The sequence below is a fragment of the Diaporthe citri genome (assembly GCF_014595645.1).
Source record: "Diaporthe citri strain NFHF-8-4 chromosome Unknown scaffold_8, whole genome shotgun sequence".
Classification (NCBI taxonomy): domain Eukaryota; kingdom Fungi; phylum Ascomycota; class Sordariomycetes; order Diaporthales; family Diaporthaceae; genus Diaporthe; species Diaporthe citri.
This window is the reverse complement of record NW_025064853.1, coordinates 1,280,891-1,296,174: the sequence shown is the minus strand read 5'-3', so window position 1 is coordinate 1,296,174 and position 15,284 is coordinate 1,280,891. Positions and strand designations below refer to the sequence as shown.

General features: G+C 44.3%; 3 protein-coding genes across 3 annotated transcripts; all 3 read right to left on the bottom strand.

Annotated features, from left to right (window-relative positions):
* Window positions 1-178: 178 nt before the first annotated feature.
* On the bottom strand, window positions 179-2,011 carry INS49_014718 (uncharacterized protein; the record flags this gene model as incomplete). Its single annotated transcript, XM_043175408.1, has 1 exon — window positions 179-2,011. One exon carries the CDS (start codon window positions 2,009-2,011, stop codon window positions 179-181), a length of 1,833 nt encoding a protein of 610 aa, XP_043020365.1.
* A 2,879-nt stretch (window positions 2,012-4,890) lies between these two features.
* On the bottom strand, window positions 4,891-7,243 carry INS49_014717 (uncharacterized protein; the record flags this gene model as incomplete). Its single annotated transcript, XM_043175407.1, has 4 exons — window positions 4,891-5,415; window positions 5,518-5,763; window positions 5,798-6,864; window positions 7,030-7,243. The coding sequence occupies 4 exons, from the start codon at window positions 7,241-7,243 to the stop codon at window positions 4,891-4,893; spliced, it is 2,052 nt and encodes a 683-aa protein (XP_043020364.1).
* Window positions 7,244-8,748: 1,505 nt separating this feature from the next.
* Window positions 8,749-10,522, bottom strand: INS49_014716 (uncharacterized protein; the record flags this gene model as incomplete). The annotated part of the gene is made up of 6 exons (XM_043175406.1): window positions 8,749-9,361; window positions 9,432-9,767; window positions 9,842-10,148; window positions 10,211-10,280; window positions 10,344-10,418; window positions 10,466-10,522. 6 exons carry the CDS (start codon window positions 10,520-10,522, stop codon window positions 8,749-8,751), a joined length of 1,458 nt encoding a protein of 485 aa, XP_043020363.1.
* Between the last annotated feature and the right edge of the window lie 4,762 nt (window positions 10,523-15,284).

The window sequence follows — 15,284 nt, the reverse complement described above, 5'->3', positions numbered from 1 at the left end:
GATCTCGGCGTTCCTGCTGATCTCGGCGTTCCTGCTGATCTTGGCATTCCTGCTGATCTCGGGAGCTTCGCCAACCAAGGCTGCCGAGCGCCTGATCGAACCCGTTGGAGAAGGCAGGCACAACGCCCGTGAGGCAACGAGCCCAACCGTTTCTCAGCATGTTTACAAACTCGAGCCCCTAACCCGCCGGCTCGTTCCTCGCCCTGGTCCCATCCAGGCCTTCGGCAGCACCATCCCCTGACTGCTGCTGCCGCTCTCGCTGCGCCCTCTCCTGCTCCTCCTTCTGCATCTTCTCCCACTCCGCAGACGAGACGACAAACTCGTTCGACACCATCGAGATGGCCGCCCACGAGTCCGCGTCGAAGAGGAAGTGAACTATCTCAACCGCCAGCAGGTTCAGCACCATGCCCCGCGAGAAGCCCCACAAGCCCGCCGTCGACAGGCCCCTCGGCCGGCACCAGCTTTCGGCGATCTTCCTGAGCACCAACGCCTCCATCGGCGCGAGCAGCAGCGACGCGGCCCTGCGCGCGAGCATGTCGGCCGCCAGCGTCGCGGGCAGCCGCGTCAGCGCGTTGTCACGGTACAGCCTCGGCGGGCGCCGGGACCGGTCGTCACCGTCGCGGTCTCCACCGCCGCCGCCGCCACCCGCTCCGCCGCCCTGCGACTCGTTGCCCGGGTTCGGCCTAAGCTCCGCGGACCAGACGCCCGGCGGCATGTTGGCGTCGTTGGGGTCCGGATTCTCGGGGTTGTTCTCGACGTCAAAGCTGATGAGAGTGGCGGACACTATCTCATTGGCGTCCTCGTCGTCGTCGGTGAAGTCATCGGTGTCAGCAGTCTGGGATGCTTGGGGCCGGTGGCTAGGGCGGCGACGGGTGTCGGGGCGGCCGGCGCCGTTGTTTCGCGCGGGAGGAGACTGGCTGCGCTCTCGTGGGGGAGCATCGGGGTCCGCTGCTGACGGAGCAGGGTTTTCCGCCGTCTGGGGAACCTCCCATACGTTTCCTTCACCTGGAGTGGTCCCCTCGGAGTCGGCTGGCCCAACGCGGATCGGTACAGCTTCTGCGGCATTTGCGAGCGGGACTGGGCCTGACTGTGTCTGGGACTGGACAGGGTCGTCTGGATTGGTCGAGGCTCGTTGGACAATTACATTGGATAAGAGCGGCGGTAGCTCCGGACCTGACGGATTTGGTAGAAGATCGTAGATGATGTCGTAAAAGAACTCCCTCGCCCAATCGACCATGCCTTCCGTGAACCACAAACCCAAGACAGGGGCTAGGCCAAGGGCGATACTCACGAGCCATGAGGCCACAGACCTGGAGGTGAGCGTGGTAGGTAGAGGGCATGGTGGGATGATGGATGATGATGTAAACGGGATGAAGTATTTCCAGTTTGGAAACCAAGATGAGCTCGAGGCCGGTAACAGTGATGTCCTTGACAGGAAGATCCACACCTTGAGCATGGTCTGGATGTACGTGAAGCCCCATTTAAGAGCAGTGCTCCTCATGATGCGCTCGGCGGTGAAAGGCAGCTCCATGGCGTTGGCCACCACGAAAGCAGGCAGCCCATCCCACAACAGCTTGCCCAAGGACCTCCGCTGCCACTCGTGCTGGACCAGCCGCGTGACAGGGACGTGCGCGTACTCGCGGTAGAGCAGGATGCGCTGGCGCAGGCCGGCGACGCCCCAGACGCCGGCGAGCTCGCAGGCGCGCGAGGCCCACTCGAAGCGGCGGGCGAGGCGGGTGTCGTGCTGCAGGTGGGCGATGTGGCGGGCGCGCTCGGCGCGGACCTCGTCGATGCTGTTCTCGGCCTCGACGACGCCGATGACCAGCATGACCTCGTTGTGCGAGCGGATCACGTCGCGGTTGATGCGGCGCGTCTCCGGGTTGACGGGCCGGCCGCGCTCGTCGTACATCTGCAGGGGAGCTCGCGGGTCGCCTTCGCCCTCACCCATGACGATGTCGTCGTAGGGCGAGCGGCCGAGCGCCATGGACGTTAGGGGGCCGTGTCTGCCCATGGTGACGGGTGTTGATGCTGCGCTAATGGGTATCTAGAGATGTGCCATGGAGTCGTGGGGATGGTATGTCATGCAATGGAAGTTGTAGTTTCGGGCTCGCATGGATGGAAAGTCGACGGAGGTCTCGTTGTGAGCCGTCAGGTCTACACGGTGTAGGTGTAGTTGAGGCGACAGACGAGCACTGAAGAGAAGGCGCGAGGCACAGCAACACATCAACCTTTGGGGGAGGCACGCCGTTCTGAGGTCCCGCTCGAGCTGTCAAGCTCCTGTAGCGGTCGGCCCATGGGATGAGCCTCAGTATTGAATACCACAATGGTATCCACGCGGTGTGTGATGCACTCTCAAGCTCCTCGACACTTCCCTTCGCCTCACGCAGTCACCAATCTGCCAGGTGAGCTGCAGCCGAGCTGGCAGGCGATCGGTAGCCGAGCTGACGGTCGCCTGCCAGCTGCATGGACCCACAGACGCCCGGACCAGCCGGCCAGCCGGCCAGGCAGCCAGGTGGCGCCAAGCCCAAAGCGGAGAAGGCGGTCAAATCACGGACACGCAGGCGGCAGAACTCTCTGCCTCCGAATACTTAAACCTCGCGCCCTCCCGCCCTTCTTCCTCCTCTTCTCCCTCTCTCTCTCTTCATACTTACCTTGTCTGAACTGCGGTGGATCAAGAATCACTGTAGTTAGGTTGGAAAGCCTGCATAGCACATCGTGGCGCTGACCAGTCTGGTTTGTCCTTCGGGGCCGACCTGGGCGGAATTTTTGATATCCCCATCAGTCTGATGCCTCTTTTTCATCTTGGCTCATCCGCTTGCGGGTGACATCATGAAGAAGCTATCAACGCATCGCCACCGTCATCTACAGTAGCAGCAGCAGCCGCCGCCGCCGCCATCGTGATGGTTCAGTGACTGCGACTGCGACCGTGTGTTATTGGCTCTGTCCTGCCTTGTGTGTCGCTCTTGCCGCGCCGACACCTGCCGACTGGGTTCATGACTAGCGGTATTTGCTACGGGCAAACGCGTCAGATCGCGTCACTGCCGCCTCCAGGCTACCACCACAACACCGCATCCCGCAGCTCAAGGGAGCACGCCGTCCCGTGCGATAATTGTAGATCCCACAGGCTGATTTTTGCTCGCCGCTTACGCCGTTGACGGTCAGCGCGCCTGGTACAATGCGGCCAACAGTCACCACTCCCACGCCTGCACACTGCTCCGGTACCCGCCTATCGGGGCGTTTGCGATACGTACCGACGCGTCGAACCGCGGCACAGCAGCTTGCAAGGGACCACAATATCGCATCGCGTGACTCAAAAGTAGCAGGCGCTCACCTGCATCTTGATGAGCTGCGGTCGCACCCTTCGCGGCGAGTTTGAGGTGAAGAAGGAGTGGCGACCATCGTTGACTCGACGAATACGGATTAGGGATTCGCCAATCTCACCGGTGAAGGCTTGCAAGACCCACTACAGCAAGCACCTTCCCAAGAGGTACGGCAACTGTGACGCCCTCTAGAATACCATCCTGAGACAAGCTCCTATGGGATAACCCCTTATGGGATAACCCCTTATGGGACAACCTCCTATGGGATAACGACCTATGGGATAACCTCCTCTGGGACAACCTCCTCTGGGACACACAGCTCATCTACTAGAGCTGCTTTATAATAGTTCCAAGTAGTAAAAGGCTCATTTGTAGGAGAATTTCAAAATATGAATTGTGCATAGAGGGTATAGGGTGTAGGAAGAGTGCAGAAAAGGTGCAGGAAGAGTGCAGAGTGCAGGAAAGGTTCAGCATTTCAATAGCCCACTCAGAATTGCTTCCTCATCCTTTTATATATCATGTACACAAAGCTCGCCTGAATTTCACCTACATTCCAATCTAAACAAGCTCTTTCTTAGCCTCTTCTCTATCCCCCCCTTTATTTCCTTCCCTTTCCTTCCCTTCCCTTCCCTTTCCTTTTAGCTAGCTGCTGGCTGGCGTGCCTTTCTCTCTTCTAGAGGAAGGCGCTTTATGGGCAGTGTGTACTCTGCACCTTTCCCAAATGAACTGTTTCCAGAAAGGAACTATGCATGCACCGTTCTATAGGTTTAAACCACCCCCAGAACTGGGTCATTTACTATTTGGAACTGTTACAAAGCAGCTGTAAGAGGAAAACCGTTTACCGTATTCGTGTAAGGCCGGAACTGCCGCCACCGCAGTCAGCATGTCTCCGGCGTTAATAGGTCCAACAGGTTAACAAGTACAGTCTCCGGAGTACCGCTGATTACATGTCGACAGCTCGGCCAGAATCGACCAGCTCACTAGGCCGACCATTCCTTGCCAGAGCTGTCGATTTTATGCTGGGCTTACAGGCTCGTGAAACTTCTCTTAGGTATATATTGATGCTGTACTTGTCGATACTGGTCCCATCTTCTGGACCTGTAGTACGTGCGGACGAAGGCAAACGCTGGTCGTATGCGTGTGATTGCAATATAACAGTACTTGTTGACACGAGAAAGGGTCGGCGTCGACTTGGCCCAAGTGAAACTCATTTGAAGGATTTAGTATTCACCTCTACGCACACTGTCAGTCATCATGCAGCATACATGAGCGTGTACACAGCAGCTGGCGTGGCCTTTGAGAATTGGCCTGGAAGTAAGCTGGAGCAGCTGAGCGGAGAGGTTGCTGATCGACCAGAGATATCAGTGGGAAGTCCGTAGACTTTGTTCACCTCACAATTACGGTCGGACTGGCATGTGCGATTGACAGCTCAAATACAGCGGCATCAGCAGCATGCATATACTGCGCAATATCATAGCCCCTGCGCCTGATGTCTACCCCCCGCCCCATATTTCAACCTGCAACATGAGTGATCTAACTTTGCCATCGAAATTTCAAGCCTGTTGTTTTGTTACAGATCCCATTTCGTCAGCCAAGATGCTAGAATCTCTCGCTCCAAGGGTCCCAGGTTCTGGTTGGCGATGGCTTTACTATGCGCCGTTTCATAGACTGCGGCCTCAATACCACTTCCCAACGTTGTGTAAAAGTCAACAAGTCGCACCGCAGGCAATGCTGAGACGTCTGTCCTATCAGATTCAGCCAATCCGCGGAGTTCGCTGACCCAGTCTGGCAGAGACACAACCCTTGACATTGCTTGCCGGTCACTCTCGGCAAGGGCGTCAAGCAGCATTGTCCAAGCCTGTGCCTCAGATACAACGTTGTAGAGTTGGAGTACCTGCGTATCTTCACCAGGCTGAAGGACAATGCGCTCGAGAGTGGTCGCAACTGTGTCCACCGGGACCCAGTCAATGGGCATGACAGGGCTGGGGAAAGACCCCAGTGTCTTCGAGGAGCGAATGATGGCCGAGACCCATGGCTGATCGGCCCAGACACCTCCGCCGTGGCTGAGACCACCGACCTGCCCAACACGAAGCGACTGAGACAGGTACCGCGCACTGGCGTGAAGCGGCTGTCAGAATCCTCTCGGCCGCCAGCTTCGATTGTCCGTAGCCGGTGTTCATGGCGGCCGAGAGCTCACAGCCAGACCGGCACCGACCAAGCCTGCCACCGAAGATGTCGAGCTGACGAAGACTATGGGCGGTCTTTTCGAGCTTGACAGGGACAGGTCGATGAGATCCCGAGTCTCACGGAGGAATGGATCGAATGAGTGAAGGGCAAGTCCGAAGTCCAGTCGCCATGCGTTGTAAAGCACCACATCTACCTCGTTGAGGATCAATTGATATTTCTCTTCGGCCAGGCCCAGTCGCGGGGCACCGAGATCCACCTGCAGGAAGATGAGCCTCTCGAGGTTCATAGACGTAACTCCCGTCGAGCTTGCTGAGTGCCTTCTCCCTGGCTGATTCGGCACTGCCGCGGTTGAGGCAGTATATGTGAGAATTATTTGGGTTGTCCAGCAAAGTAGTGACGAGGTGACTGCCAATGTAGCCAGTCGAGCCAATTACGGCGATTTTCTGAACTGACTGCCTGTGGGAGACTGCCGCAGGCTGACTGGCTGATTTCGTGGGCAAGTCCCTGATGTGGCGGGCGACTGTGTCATCCAGCGTTCTAGCACGGGTTTCCAGTGAGTCTTCTCCAGAAGCTATGCCATCGTTCAGGAATACGCCCAGGACCTTGGATAGACGAGTCAGTGTGGGATTTTGGTAGATAATTCGCGGAACTATCCAAGCCACGGAGTTTGCCGTGAGGTTTTGAAGGTTGTGCTTCAAAGTGGCTGTGATTTCCATTGTTTGAATGGAGTCCAAACCACTAGCAAAGAAATCCTCATTCTCTGCTATTGTCGGGGCTGGTGGGAAAGAGATGGCCAGGACTTGTCGAAGGAAAGCGATGACATCCGCATCCTCGTAGACTGTCTTCTGTTTGGCCTTCAGACTGATAGTGACGAGACGCTGTTTCCCAGCTGAGCCCTCGTAGAGACGATCGATGTCTTCTTGGTAGTCATCTTGTGTCAATTTGCGGATAATGGTCCCCTTGCCGGTGCTGGCAAAAGGCTTTTCAGGCGTGGCACAGATGACCATGCCGCGAGAAACACGTCCAGGACCAGCCACATGGCCGTTAGCCTGCTCGCTCCGCGGCCAGAGCTTGACTAGCAGTTGAGTGCCACCCGCATCGTCCAGGGTATCTTTGGGCTCGATTATCAACACCGTCTGGGTTCGACCGTTGCCCGTGAGGAGGACGCCCTTCAAAGATGCATCGGCCTGGACCAATTGTTCCAGGGGAATGGGATTGACCTTCTCGCCATTGGCCAGAACCAAGATATCATCCTTACGGCCGTAGTACTTGTAGAGGTTCGGTTTCGTCGGGTGCTGGGTGAAGAGATCCTTGGTGTAGAACGGATTCTCACCGGGCAAGTTATGGAAAACAGGAGCTGCATCGCGGTTTTGGATTCGTCGGCAATAATGACCAGCTCGAAAGTGCCATTATTTGGCGTCGTAGGGCCGCATCTCATGTTTGAGAGCCGGGGTGAACTCATCTAAGACGCGTGAGCAAAATCTGCTCAACATGGCAATTCGCAAGTTGCTGGGGCACTAACGGTATTGCCAGTCCTTGGGGCTCTTGGCGAGCTCGGGCAGAGGGAATGTCTCTGTCGATCCGATGAAGATACGAAGCCTCACAATGCCATAAATACGGTCCCCTATGGGGCCAGGCAAGGGAGCGCCGGCGCAGCCAACAAATTCTAAGCCTTTGAGCAGGTCGATGCCTTTTGGGTCGTGTAAGAGCTGCTCCGGAGTGGCAGGTACAACCATTATAGCACGCAAATCCTGCTGTTGAGCCACCTCGTTCAACAGCTCAGCATCTGGAGCCCTCTGTGGAGGCCCCAACACAAGCGTCAGGTTGTTTAGAATGGCATGATCTAGTAAACCATTAGGTCAACCGAGCCTCTCGTATCGAGGTGTGTACGTACCCATGAAGAAAACAAAACCACCGAGCTGCGCGCGACACTCAGTTCAAGGACCCATGTTCACTATCACTTAGTTGGACTTACATGGAAGAACGGCAAGATGAGATACAAGCGACGATTCTCGCCTTGTAGCGTGAAGACGGTTGTGTCTTGCTTCTCACGTCCGGGCGGAGCAGGGATGTTGTGATCGTTGTCATGGGCAGCAATGGATCCATGAGTGACTGTGATAGGTTTGGGCAAGCCTTGCGAAGTATGTGGCCAGCTATCCTTATTTCACCAGGTTCTGGGTATCTTCTTGTTTTACCAGTTGAGCCCGAAGATTGGAGGACAACGATTGGATCGTCCCTGGCTTCTTCGAAGGTTTTCTCATGTGGTAGACTCTGTCCGGGGCTGTAGCAGCAAGTTCATCAACGACTTGAGGCACAAGCCTCCGCCCGTAAGCTGTACCAAGCTTCGAAGTCATCGTGCACAAATTGAATTGTGATTCTAATGCGACGATGTCGAATAAAAGACTTGCGAGGTGCTAGGTACGAGAGAATGAATGAGAATGGTTCGACACAGTTGATAATTCCATGACAACACATCGGAGTGACGAAGGATTTGAGTACTGGCCTGCTCCAGTATCAATGTCACTGGATGTTGGCCGCGCCGCGAGGCGTTGCGGGGATCCTTCGCACAAGCGCCAACAGTCAGACTTGACCTTCTGGGCAGAATCACCGATCATTCGCCCAAACGGGAAGATCCTAGCCCCTGCCTGTCTGTTGGTTACTGTGATTTTCCGGTACTGTACTGAATCCTACAGCCGGTTGTAAGCCGCGGCTGCCGATTGCATGTGTCGATCATGGGTTGGCAAGATGCTTGTCTACGGCTCAGATCCTTCTCGACGTAACGTTAACTTTGCCGCTTTGAAGACCCCCCCCACCCCCCACCCCCCACCCCCCACCAGACATATTGTTTCTTGTAACAGTGGTTCCCATAATTATAATCATCAATTTCAACCTTGTATCTATTCTTGTTATGTCTACACTGGTCCGTGCGATACAAAATGGCAACTCTTGCACGTCCTGTCTCCTCTGGCTTGTTAACTGCTACCGCTATAGTGGGAGGCTTTTGCGTTCGGCGTTGTCTCGTGGCTCCATTCTGCGCCTTAAATCAGCACGCAGAGCGCGGGTGGTTTTCAATATTAGGCTCGGGAGACTCTAATCCGTAGCAACGAGACCAACTAGGAAGGCTAGTGACGGGGATGGCGATGGCGAAATTTCAAAGATCAAGTATTCGTACGGCTGGTCAGAGTTCACATAGGTATACACTCGTTCGTCCCGAGCAGACTTGGGCTGGCAGAGTCCCTCCTTATGTGACCTTCGACCTCGGAGTGACCCGGACCATCAACTTCGGTTTCTTCCACAGCTGCAACAGTTGGCACCGCTCGAGCCAGTCATCCCCCTCGGCCTCATCTTTCAACTCCCAATCGAACGCGTACACCATCTTCGCAAGCGTAACCCGCATCTCCAACCAGGCCAGGTTAACACCAATACACATCCTCGGCCCAATAATAAAGGGCGCCGAATAAGGCCTTCCCCTCCCCGGGTCGACCCAGCGCGACGGCTCAAACACCTCCGGCCCGGCAAGGCCCTCTACGTTGCGCGGGTCCCGCGTGAACGACCAGATATCGGCGGAGACGTACACGCCCCTGGGCACGTAGACGCCGTCGACCGTCTCACCCGGGCTGACGCGCGGCGGGCCGACGGGCGAGGGGGGCATGAGGCGCATCGTCTCCTCGAGCACGGCGTTGAGGTACGGCAGGTGGGCGACCGCGTCGCCCGTGATGTCGTCGTACCGCGCGAACCCGATGCGCACCTCGTCCTGCAGCCGTGCGAGGCAGTGGGCGTGGGCCGGCCGGGAGAGGTACCATACCGCGGCGGCGAGGGCGGTCGCGCTGGTCTCGGCGCCGGCTGTGAGGAAGCTACCAGACGGCTCAGATATAAGCCGGGGTTCATATTGTGGTGAGCGGTACAGTGCATCAGGGCACCCACATAAACCCTTGGTGGGCAAGCTGCTCCTCGCTGAGCTTTCCGATCGCCGGCGCGAGGAAGTCTTCGACGCCGTGCTCGTTGCCCATCCTGATCCTAGACCGCGTCTTCTCAAGCGTGAGCGCTGCGTGCTGCTCCATGGCCTTGATGGCATTCGCGGCCCCCTGGGAGAAGCGCGGTGCCCACCGCAGTATCGGACCTAGGATGGCGATCCGCTTCGCCAGGAGGCCAACACTGCTGCCGTACGTCGCGCCGTGGAGGAGAGAGACCCAGTAGTGTGGTTCGGCGTTGTTCACAGCGCCAAATGACTCCCCGAATGATAGCTGTCCTGAGTGGATCCTGTTAGCTGGGGCTTGGCTTAATGGGATGTAGGGCGCGACCTGCCGATAATGTCGAAGGCGAGCCACTCGAACCATGCTGTTGCGTCGATTCCCGCCTCTCCACGGGACTTGAGCTGCGCGACGAAGAGGTCGACATGCTCCTGTACCACATGTTCCTGGGAGCGCACCGCAGACGCCCGGAAGGACGGGGCAAATAGTTTGTACTGTTTCGCATGCTCATCCGGGTCCATCTCGAATACTATGCTCTGAATGCCAGTGTCGTAGAACAGATTCGACTTGGTAAATAGCTTCCGCGTCTTGGAAGGTGGGCCGTAGATGTCTTTGAATGCCTGAACGGATGCGAATGACAGCTCGTTAGGCGCGATCCGTATGACGTCGCCTGTGAAGTCAACAACTTCGGCTCATATCCACCAACTACTCAGGTCGTGAGGTACCACTTACCATATTTTCGATGCGCCTTGTTGATCCTGACATGCCATTTGCCGCCAGTCCAGCTTTTCGCATACCAAAGCTATGCCATTGTAGTCAGTTGACAGGCCGCCGGTGGTCCTCCCGCAGACTCTCAGTAGCTTACTTCTGTACAGGCGGCAAGCTTAGGTCCCGGATACTTGGACAATGGATGAAACCAGATCAAGTATGCGTAGCGGGCCTAAGAATATTATTAGAGTATACCACGAGAGGTTCTGTGCTACTCACCAGCACAATGGCTAGCAACGCCAGCAGAGGCGTCCACCAGATCGAGAAGCCAAACATGTTAGACTGCAGCGAGTGTCCACTTACATCAGCGTAACCACAGGCAATGGAGTTGGAATCACGAACGAGACGGCGCAGCAAAGCGTACTATTCTTCGAGGGGCTTCACGAGGAGGGTGTGTGTTGAATGGTAGAAAATATTGGTGTCACTCGTCAGGTACAGTCCTGCCGAGCCTTCAACTGGAAACCGAAATATTATGCATCACAAGAACTGGGGATAGGAGAGGGGCCGTACATATCGAGGTCCACCGTGACATGTGCACGTTTTCCTGTTGGCGATGCACTGCAAGGGGTCGGTGTGACCGGCTGCCATGTAGAGTCTAGGGCAAAAGTGTTGGTAGGTCTCTCGTACGTACGATAATCGTATGGGAAGCAATCGTATATTGGTGTTGTTCTATTTAAGTTCTAAGAGGCTATGTACTTCGGAGGGGATAATTAAAATAGCCTTTTAAATAATAAGGATTATACTTATTAATACTTATAGTTTTTCTCTTCTTTTAATAAATATATATAATCCTTATTATAATTAATCTTAAAATTATAATTTATTATATATTAAGTATATATAATTTTTATTATAAAAAAGTATTATTAAAAAAGCTTAAAATTATAACTTATAAGTTTTAAAGTAAGTTTTAGCAATCCTTATTATTATATTACCCTTTAAACTTATAATTTTTATTATTATATTATTCCTTAAATATTATATTTATTATTTTTAATACTTAGCTTTTAAGGTTGTTTTTTTATAAAGATTATTAATTTTTATATAAGGGCCTTAATCTTAAATTTTTTTTTTATAAGGAAAGTTAATGCTTATAAAGTTAATGCTAAACTTTTTAACTTATATTTATTTTTATTATATATCTTTATAATATAAATATTATTATTTTTATCTTTATTTTTATTATTAAAATATACTTAATATTGCTTTAAATTATTTTCCTTTAATTACTTCTTATTTTCTTAAAATTAAGTATTATAAGTAGCTTAATTATTTATTAAGTTCTTTTCTTACTTTTTATTATTTTTTTTAATTTTCTTAATAATTATTTTTTATTTAAGTTGCTTAAATAATAATGTATATTTCTTAATAAGTCTTTTTATATATAGGCCTTATATATACTTATTAATAATTTAATATAAAAAGTTTTAAAGCTAAGTTAATATAGTAATTTAATTCTTTAATAATTAAATTTTTTTAATTTAATATATATAAAAGATATTTAAAATTAAAACTTTTATTAAGTTATTTATTATAAAGATTATAATAATTTAGCATTTAAAATAATAATTACCTTAATAATTCTTATTATTAAGGATGCTATGCAATTTTATATTAAGAGTTTTAATGCTTTTAATATAAATATATAGCTTTTTAATTATATTATTAAAAAATATTTACTTATTTTAATATTAAAAGTTATTAATAATTTAAATAATAGCTATTATAATGGCATTATTTAAGAAAAGTATTTTAGCTTAAGCTATAGTTATAACCTTTAGCTTATTAATTTTAATAATTTTATAGGAATTAATCTTAATAAGCAGCTTATTTTTTTTAATGCTTAGCATAAGAGTAAAGTTAAAGGTGGTTTTTGCAATCTTTATTAATATCTTATTAGCTTAATTTTAGTTATCTTTATTATTAGTAATAATTAAATTATTATTAATATTAAGCAAATAAGAGTTGTTATTATTAATATTCTTATTAATATTTATTAAATAAGCATTATTAATAATAATCTTGCTATAGGAATTAGCAAGATTAATAAGCTTATCTTTATTCTTATTAGTTAAGGTAATTTTAGCTTTTTTTATAGCTTTAGTAATAATTCTAATCTTTATCTTATTGCTTAATGGGAATATAGTTGTAATATTTATTTTATTAATTAAGGTTATAGTTGTGATGTTTACAGGGGAATCCTAATTCTGGTTAAGGGTTGCAATAAAGCTACTTTTAATGCTAGCTATATTAACGATAGCCATAATAATAATTATATTAAGTATATCCTTAGCATGGGAAGTAAATATAATGTTTGCTAAATAATTCTATTTATTATTATTATTCTTATAAGGTATATTAATAAAAGTATTAAATAACTTTTGCAAGTTATTATTAATATTCTTTATTATAATAAAAAGAAAAAAGATTTTATAAGAATTTAGCAATTAAAATAAATATTTATAATATAAAATTTTATAATTATTATATAATAATTATTAATTCATTTTTTAATTATAAGAAAAGTTAATAAGTTGTAAATAAATTTAATAAAAGTTAATTTTAATATCTTATTAATAAATAATAATAAAAGGTAATAATAATAATAAAGTTAACTTTAAAATAATAATTATTAATAATATTAATAATTATAAGGTTGTTTTTATATAAAATAAGGTATTAAAAAGGTTTTAATTAAAATATAAAAGGTTAAAGTTTATATTAAGGGTTTAAGTTTAAAAGGTATAAAGTTTTGCAATTAGCAGTAATAAGGTTAAAAGGAAAAGAGTATTAATAATAAGTTATTCCTTTTTTAGCAAAAAGGGATTACTTTAAGTTTCTTAATTAACCTATTTACTTATATATAAAGCTTATTATTATTAATAAGCTTTTATAATATAGTATTTAAAGTTAGTTTTATTATTATATTAATAAGGTTATCTTTTTTATTTATTTATCTTATTTTAATAATTTCTTTTATTTTATATAATTCTTATAGTAATATAATATTAATTATAAAGCGCTTTTTCTTTATTATTTTTAGCTTTATAAGGTATTTATATAGGTTATATAAGTTTATATAAATAATTAAAAGTATATTTAATAATAAGAATTATTTTATAATTATTTTAATTATTATAACTAGGAAAATTTTAATATTTACTTTATTTATTATGCTATAAATTTCGCTTATTAATACGCTTTAAATAATATATTTATACTTTATTAATAATTAATAAAGAATATTATTTATTATTATAAATCTTTTAGTTTCTTTATAAGTCTTATTTATAAGGATAATAATATATTTAAGTTAAGATATTAAGTTCTAGTTATTTATAAATAATTTATTTATAAATATAAAAAGTTTTGCTATTTTAAGATTAAGGAGTATATATTTAATTCCTTACATGGCATTATTTATTTATTATAATAATTGCATATTTAAGCTCTTATAATTTCCTGCCTTTAGGTTTTATATTTATATAGCTATTAAAAGATTATATAAAGCTTTTAGTTAATAAATTAAAGTTATATATATTTTATAGGCTTTTTATTTAAGGTATTTCTAGGGAGTGTCTTTAATTATTATATTAATAAGGGCAAGTTTATTAACCTATCCCTTTTATTAAATAGTAATTAAGCTAATAGTATTTATAATTATATAAGCCTTATTATAATTTATTAAGTTTTTAGGCATTAGCTTTTATTTTAGTTTTCCTTATAATTTTATAGTTTTTATCTTAATTTCCTTTTTATTTTAAAATTTTAATATAAATAAAATTAATATATTATTTATTTATATATTTATTATTTTAAAGGGTTATATAGGCTTTATAATTATTAAATAAAGATTATATATAAAGTAATTTATTTTAAGCTTTTATTAATAATATTTTTAATATATATTAAATTAATAAATGCTAAATTTTGCTATATTATATAAGAATTAAATAATATAAATAATTATGCTTAAAGGGTATTTATTCTTTAGTTCCTTTAATAACTTTGCAAAGATTATTTTATATAGTTTTAACTTTACTTAGGGATAGGCTTAAGTAATATCTTAAAGTATAAGAATTATGCTTTTTTCTTAAATTAATAAGGAGGTAAGTATAAGGATTATTTATTAACTTATTCTTTAAATAATTAGGCTTTGCATTAAAATTAATTTCTTTTTATTATTATTATAATCTTAAATAATAAATTAAGATTTTTTATAAGGTTTTATAATTTTACCTTTTACTTTTTATATTATGCAAAACTTAAAGAAATAATATTTACTATATTACTTTATTAATTATTTCTTAATTTAAAAAATACTTTTAATAATAAAGTTATTAATTTTTATTTTATTAAATTCTTTAAATAATAAGCTTAATATTATAATAATTTTATCTTATCTTAATTTAATTACTAAGTTATAATTTTTATTTTCTTTCTTTAAGATATATAATATAATAATGCAATCTTTTATTTTTAATAATAATAATTATATAATAAATTGCATTTAAGGTTTTATAGCTAAATTTTTTACTTATAAGGATTGCATTTCCTTATTATTATCTTAATAATATAATTAAATAATTATTAATTTAAATATTATAGCTTTATTTAATATATTTAAGGTTATATTATAGCTATTTATAATAATAACCTTATATAAACCCTTTTATTTCTTTCTTTCTTTTTATATATAAACTTTGCATTATAGTGAATATTTTATATTAAAGATAAATTTAACCTTAATATTTAATGCATTTTATATTTACCGTTTAGCTATGGTTTTTTATAATATCTTTATAGCCTTTAAAATAGCTTTTGCTTACTTTTATATTAATAATAATAATAATAATTTATATAATACTTATAAGTAGGTATTAAAAACTAAAAGCATAGAAATTAATTTATTTAATTTAGCAATATTATTAATAGCTTTTATAGCTATTTATAAAATAATATTATTATTTATGCTATTATACAATTTAATATATAGGATTTTATATGCTTATTTAAGGGCTTAATGATATTTCTTAAC